The sequence below is a fragment of the Temnothorax curvispinosus genome, unplaced genomic scaffold (assembly GCF_003070985.1).
Source record: "Temnothorax curvispinosus isolate PA1 unplaced genomic scaffold, ASM307098v1 QBEX01000051.1, whole genome shotgun sequence".
In the NCBI taxonomy this organism is placed as follows: Eukaryota; Metazoa; Arthropoda; class Insecta; order Hymenoptera; family Formicidae; genus Temnothorax; species Temnothorax curvispinosus.
The window spans coordinates 6108-14134 of record NW_020209831.1 but is presented as its reverse complement, the minus strand read 5'-3'; the positions used below and the strand labels follow the sequence as shown (position 1 = coordinate 14134).

The following is an 8027-nucleotide window of genomic DNA, read 5'->3' as shown; positions in this document are numbered from 1 at the left end:
ATCGCTCGCGGTCAATTTCTGGAAACCGATTTTTTTAATTTTTTTAATTTTTCGGGAAATAATCGATCGAATTTTAAAGAATTGTATATGAAATATACATGCTCGATTTGCTCAAGTGACGTCATTAATCGCTCGCGGTCAATCAGGATAAGTTGCTGCATTCACATATTATATGTCATCTATTAAAGACAAATCGCAAGGAAAGAGGAGAAAGAAGAAAAAGAATATTCATAGATCATCATAGATATAAGAAAGAGAAAGAGAAAGGGAGAAAGAGAGAAAGAGAGAGAGAAAGATAGGGAAAGAGAGAGAGAGAGAGAGAGAGAGAGAGAGAGAGAGAGAAAAGGTATGTATTTTAAATATCAAATTTATATGTTGATGTCTTTTCATCTCTCCATATCTCTTTGTTTAATTTCCTTTTTAGTTTAATATCGTATTGACTTTTTGTCTTTTTTACAGATATTTAATCTTACACAAAAAAATGTTAAAACCTGTTTTATCCTGTTCCCGTTATAAAGATTTTAAAGATTTTTTCCTGTTTCCTAAGATTTTTTCCTGTTCCCTGTTTATTTCCTGTTTCTATTTTTCCATTCCTTTGGATTTAAAGGTAAATAATAATTTTGGTAAATAATAATTGACTTTATTGAATATTCTGATTTATCTATATATAATAATAGTATGATATAGATAATGTTACAAGTTTGCTTTTTATATTCTGATTATCTATATTATTATCTATATTATTTATATCTACATTATCTGTATAATGATAGTATGATATAGTATAGATAATGTTACATTAATGATTAATTTGATTTTTATTTATTATCTCTCTGAATTGCGAAATTTTATTATTGTGATATTTTTAAAATTTTACGAGAAATAATTGATTGAATCTAAAAGAATAAAAAATGTCTTTCTGTTTCTCATGAAAAAGAAACAATATATATATAAGTCACGTCTGTCTGTCTGTCTGTCTGTCTGTCTGTCTATCTGTATGTACGCAAACTACTCATTCGTTAGTGGACCGAATTTTTACCAAAAGTATATGAAACAGGGGTAGAATTTCCCGGGGATGAAAATGTCGTGGCCATTTTTTTACTACCAATTTTTCTAATTATTCTAATTTTTCGGGAAATAATTGACTGAATTTAAAAAAACTATATATGAAACAGGGGTAGAATTTTCCGGGGAGTGCTATAAAGTGTATAATTTTTCGTTACCGATCTTTTTGAAAGCCGGTTACAAAATTATTTCAATTTTTCGGAAATTAATTGACCAAATCTTAAAAAATTATATAAAGTCCCAGGTAGCAGACAGTCGTCATAATGACGTGATTCTTACGTCATTTTATGACGTATGTTACGTCATTTATTCCTAAAGTTTAACGTAAAAATGACGTATTTTTCACGGTCCTAAGTCACATCCCAACGACGTCATTTTCTGACGTTTTATTGACGGCAAAAATAGGTCCAATGTACGACATACCGGTTTCTAGAAATGTTTTTTATGAAATTAAAATTTTAAAATGTCTACTTGATAAACGTTTATAAAAAAATGTTCTTTTTCTTTATCTAAGAAAAAAAAAGCTTTTTAACTGTTTCGTTACATGCCATGTGCGTATAGCCCGCTCTCAAGGCGGTCACCCATCCTAGTACAGTACCGCGTCCGAGTCGCTTGACTTCGATGATCCAGTGGACAGTGACGATCTTCTCACCCTGATGATTCCTTATTAACTGTACTTGTCTATAACAGGTACATCTTTAACGTGGTCAAAAATCTTGTAATGATATCTTCTTAATAGTTATAACACTGCATGAAATAGTTGTCATAAAACTATAATTACACACGCAACTAGATCCACTTATACCATAAATTCACAACGTCAATCATAAAGTTACGAAACACTTTATAAATGTAGGAATATTCCTGTGAAAAATACTGTGAAAAATATGTCATTTTTACGTCAAACTTTAGGAATAAATGACGTAACATGCGTCATAAAATGACGTAAGAATCACGTCATTATGACGACTGTCTGCTACCTGGGTAGTCAATTAAACGTCTATATAATGTCATTTTACAAAGTCTTTTTGACGTATTAAAACATGACGTTAAATATACGTCACTTAATCGACGAATGACGTTACTGACCAATTATGACCAAATATTGACGTCAAAATGACGAGTGCTTGCTACCTGGGGTAGGGGTAGAATTTTCTGGGGATTGCTATAAAGTGTATAATTTTTCGTTACCGATTTTTGGGAAAATTGGTATCAAAAAATTTTCCAATTTTTCGGAAATTAATTGACCGAATCTCAAACAATTGTATATGAAATAGAGGTAAAATTTTCTGGAGAGTGATATAAAGTGTATTATTTTTCGTTACCGATCTTTTTGAAAGCCGGTTACAAAATTATTTCAATTTTTCGAAAATTAATTGACCAAATCTTAAAAAATTATATGAAGTAGGGGTAGAATTTCCCGGGGATTGCCATAAAATGTATAATTTTTCGTTACCGATTTTTGGAGAAATTGGTATCAGAAAATTTTCCAATTTTTCGGAAGTTAATTGACCGAATCTCAAACAATTGTATATGAAATAGAGGTAAAATTTTCTGGAGAGTAATATAAAGTGTATTATTTTTCGTTACCGATCTTTTTGGAAACCGGTTACAAAATTTTTCCAATTTCTCGGAAAATAATTGAATCTTAAAGAATTACATATGAAATAAAGGTAGAATTTCTCCGGGATTGCTATAAAATGTATAATTTTTTGTTACCGATTTTTTTGGAAACCGGTTACAAATTTTTTGAAATTTTTCGGGAATTAATTGACCAAATCTTAAAGATTTATATATGAAATAGCAGTCGTGTCAAAATTTTTTTAATTGTTGGAGGATAAGTTTAATTTTTTATTAATGGATAATTTTTCATTAATGAATTGATTTTCTTGAAACCGGTTACGAAGCTTTTCCAATTTTTCTAAAAAAGTTTTCAATTTTTGTTTAAAAAAATGTAGGTACGACTCTGGTACGTGATTGTTCTAATTTCCTCAAATTTTGAGATATTAGCTAAATTTTTTTAAAGATAATTTTTCGTTACTTTCTTAAAAATAATGCCCAAATTTTTCTAATTTTTCGGGGATGGCGAAGATGTGTATAATTTTTCATAATCAATTTTTTAGAAACCGGTTTCAAAATTTTCTAATTTTTTCAGGATGGCTACGATGAGTTTATAGAAAAATTGCTAATAATAAAAAGGTTTCCGATTTCTGCTCCAATTTCCGAATTTTGAGATATCAAGCTAAATTTTTTTATGGATAATTTTTATAGATAATTTTTCGTTACCGATTTTTGTGGAAACCGGTTACAAAATTTTTCTAATTTCTCGGGAGTTAATTGATCAAATTTTAAAGAATTGTATATGAAATAAAGGTAGAATTTCCTGGGGTTTGCTATAAAGTGTATAATTTTTTGTTACCAATTTTTTTGGGAACCTGTTACAAAATTTTTCCAATTTTTCGGGAATTAATTAACCAAATCTTAAAGAATTATATATGAAATAGAAGTCAAAATTTTTTTAATTTTTGGAGGAAAAATTTATTTTTTTATTAATGGATAATTTTTTATTAAGAATTGATTTTCTTGAAACTAGTGCCAAATTTTTCTAATTTTTCGATGATTTCAAAAAAAAAAAAAATTAAAAAAATAAAAGAGAGTTAATAATGGTGGATCAACGGAGGGTAAAAACGCGTGAGGCACGAGCAAAAATAAAATTTAAAAACTTTAATATAAGGGATTACGTTTTTGAAATATTTGACAATATGCTAATCTGCATCTATTATATTATCTATTATTTTTTATTTAAAAAAAAAATTCGAAGAGATGTAGGTCAGGTTAGAGTTTGAGGAGAAAGAATATCAAAGGTGCTCCTAATTAATGAGTGAGTTTGGGGAAAGGGGAATAGATTTTTCCTCCAAAAATTAAAAAAATTTTGACTGAAAGTTTTTAGCCGGTGCAAGTCCGGCATAACCCTAGGGACCGGCCCTAGGGTATGCATTAGGCATTTTCCTCCTCCCACGAAAAATATTTAATTTTTGGAGGCCCGATATCTCAAAATTTACGAATATTAAAAAATTAATGTTGAAAAATTAAAACTTTTTAAAAATAAAAAGAATGTATTTAAATTACAAATTATTATTAAAGTGAGAATAAAAAAAAGCATATATAATTAATATACAGATAGATCTATTTGAGGCCCGCGCGAAGCCGGGCCGAAAAGCTAGTTATTTAATATTATCTATTTAATTATTTAATTAAATTATCTATTAGAATTAAATGTTTTCCGTATAAGATTTATAATTTGTTAATATTAGCCTATATCGCCATAATGTACGATGTAGCCGTAATACACACGTACAGGAAATGACAAAATAAAATCAGCTTTGCAGTAAAAATCAATATCACCTGACTTGAGAAAATCAATGACAGATGACAAATTAATACCCGTGTAGGTGTAGGTGTAGTTACTGGACTGAGCGAGCAAGTTTTACGTGATATCATTGGAAAACTTTCATCGCTCGTAACTCAAAAACTATTGCAGCCTCAAAATTTTTGAATTAGAATTTTTAAATCTATTTTACCTTTAGAACACAATAATAAATTATTATAAGTATTAAAGTATTATATGATTGTGAGATACCCTGATATATATACATGTATATTTGTAAGAATAAATATGTATATTAATTATGTATAAGAATGGCCAACAATTCGACTGATTGCATAGCTCAAAGATTTATTCAAAATAATTATTTTTGAACTGACATAATAATCGAAACGCTCTTCCAAAGTTTTAAACTTAAATAAACGCTATTTAACATTAATAACTATAACTATGCTTTCGCGCTATCTTAAAACTTCATAATTATATGTATATCGCTGAATCCTGCAATCAACCAGATTCTTTTTTATTTTTTATAATGTCTTTTTATATATTTAAAAATAAAAACTCTCACACTACATGGGACATATAATGCGCACTTCCGCAAATAATAGGATTCCAGAGTTTCAATTTATTCTATTCTGTTTACTCATTACAAAAACAATAACTATTTAGTTTCAGCAATTTCTCGATTAATATCCTGTATATTATATATTATATTCACGTGTGTATGTGAATAAATATTTCCGAGAGATAAAATTTTTAATATAATATAAATACGATAATATTTTTCCAACATGATAAAAAAAAAGTGCATGCAATATTATTAAAACAACAGATAAAGTGTTTGCTGGAGCAACTGCAGCATATTTGTAACGAACTAACTGATAAACATGAAATCAACATTATGAAACAGTACGCCAGCGGTGCAAAACGTTACACGGCTATATTTACATGTGAGATAACTGCTTTCGATTTCTGTTAAACGCGAATTGTTTGTTATATTTGGAGACTTAACCAGCGATTTTATAATGGATTTTCCTAGGATTTTGAAAGAATTGATTTTTAAACATTTTTCAGTGTCTGTTATATTGCTCGTATTTGCTTTATTATTATATCCAATTTGGCCGCGTATTTTTGACATCTTACTGCCTATGAATGAAACTCGACCACATATTTCACCACTGTTTGTAACAGAATACTTTATCGACCAAGAAAAGTATTTCTATTTAATTAGCTTGCATACAAATACGGCTTTTACCATAGGAATTGGTGTAATGTTAGCGACAGGAACAATGTTCATAGTTTACTTACAGTATGCATGTGGAATGTTTCGAATTGCCAGGTAAAAATATAAATATGTATAAAATCAAATATAAGAAAACTCTATCGTAAATTTGAAGAGACCTATATAGTTATGGCAAATAAATCACGCAGTTATCGCGTTAAACAAGCAATAACAATTGAAATTCTGCAAAAGAACAGCATGATGAATAAGAATTTAATTTATAAGGAATTAATTTATGCCGTGGATATGCATCGCAAAGCTATGAAGTTGGTATTCATATAACAGTAATTATACAACATTTATAATAATTGATAATATCGCGTATAGAATAATGTTTTCTTTCTTTTGAAGATTCTCCGAATCGACAATATCTAGATTTAAAGTAATGTTCTCCTTGTTGATAATAGTCGGGGTGATTTGCGCGAGTCTGAATTTTTTTCGGGTACGTATCGCCTTCTTTTAATAATATATTTAATAACAGTAACGAGACCAATTATTATCAAATTCCCATCAAGAGTTCTAATTCATTATTATTTTGTTTAACGTTATTAATTTAGTTTTACGACAATCATTAAGATGCACTTGTACTTTAGATTTTTCAGATGGTATCCCTTAGCTGTGACGTTAAAGAACTTTCGTTACGATTAATATTTTTCATCATCCATTTTTGTTACATGTTTGCAGCAAACTTTCTCGCACAGGAAATTACGAATCACAATAATGAGGTATTTACCACCGTGTAAGGATAATATTTATGTAATATAATTATATGCGCATTTATATCAATCAATGCAATAAAAAAATACAGTTAAGGCCTCTGTTCACTCACTGCAGCCATCTTGAATTGATGACATTAAAAGCGAGAAAAATAGGTGTATCATGAAAATTCTTACGACGTATATTAAAATAAAAATGTTTTTCAATAAGATAGCGTTTGTAAGCGATAGAATATACCAAAAACTCCCCTTTTGTTAGCGAAATCTACATGTTGAATTGAATTGTACTTAATTAAAGACGAAAACAAGCCATCCTTAGCCGATAGCTGCCAAATTGAAATAAATATTTACTTTCACATATTATAAACAGGAGTCTTTGGTACCTATACTTAACACCACGACAATTATTTTAAATATAAAATTACTGCATTAAAACGAAAAATAACGTTGTACGTCGAAAGAATAGTTTAGCTTTACGCTTTTCAGTTCACAATTTTGCAACGTGTAAACTGTTTGTACTGTCAACGTAGATTTGGCAATCAAGCCAGTAGGAGTCTTAACGCCGCGTGTATCAAATTTATTGGCAGATTTCTTTTATATTTCTCAATTATTAATTATTTTATCATAATGTAGATACAATGTCCAGTGGTACGTTACTCCGTTGCAAATACAAAAAATGATCCTGTTCCTCTTGCAAAGAGGTACCAAGGCGTTCACTATGAATATTGCTGGACTATTCGTGGGATCGTTAGAAAGTGCTGCTACGGTAAGAAGAATATCTTTCAAAATAGTGTTAAATGTAAAATATATTTTATAGATAGATAAAAATAAAAAGTTATGTGTTATTATAGTTACTGAGCACGGCAGTGTCGTATTTCACCGTTCTTCATTCGATGCAGAATTGATGTAAAGTGTAGTGAAATAATGATAGTAGTGTAGTGAAATAATGATAGTGAAGAAACTAATTAGCACACTAAAACGAATTACATACTATAATCTAAAAAGTTGTATTGACCGATAATCTCGATAAAATTGTAAGAACTCTTAATTCTAAGAAAATATAAAAGTGTTTAAAACGGTAATGTTTACAGTAAGTTAGCAATAATATATTAATAATTGATATATCGATATATATATCGCACCATAAAAAAAAAACAATGTCACAACTCAAAAATTCATAATTTTCGGGAGAGAGGAAAAACAAATAATTCAACTTTTTATTGAATTGTGAGACAACTAACGCAATTGCAATTACGACATTTTGTTATAATGAAACTTATGCTGTTTTTTTGAAGACATCTACTGTGATTCACTTGTCAATTCACTTATGACACTATTCATCCAACGATTGCAACTTAATCGGTTTAAAAGAATAACGATACTTCTCTGCTCCCGTACAGCGAATTTTGCATATAGATTTGTAACACTATTATAAGCATGTATAGGGAACACATTAGGCATACTTTTTATGGCACTTAACTCAAAATCGAAATTTTTTGAGTTGTGACAGTATTCTTTTTGGGGTGCGATATGTAAGACTAAGCGATTACCATTTCTCTAAATGGTTTAACATAAC

At 29.1% G+C, this 8027-nt stretch overlaps 1 protein-coding gene across 1 annotated transcript; it reads left to right on the top strand.

The window, feature by feature from the left end:
• Positions 1-5325: 5325 nt before the first annotated feature.
• On the top strand, positions 5326-7487 carry LOC112452505. Its single transcript, XM_025012798.1, has 7 exons — positions 5326-5403; positions 5528-5792; positions 5885-6001; positions 6087-6177; positions 6329-6474; positions 7085-7217; positions 7303-7487. Exons 1-7 carry the CDS (start codon positions 5355-5357, stop codon positions 7354-7356), a joined length of 855 nt encoding a protein of 284 aa, XP_024868566.1. The 5' UTR covers positions 5326-5354; the 3' UTR covers positions 7357-7487.
• The last annotated feature ends 540 nt before the right edge of the window (positions 7488-8027 follow it).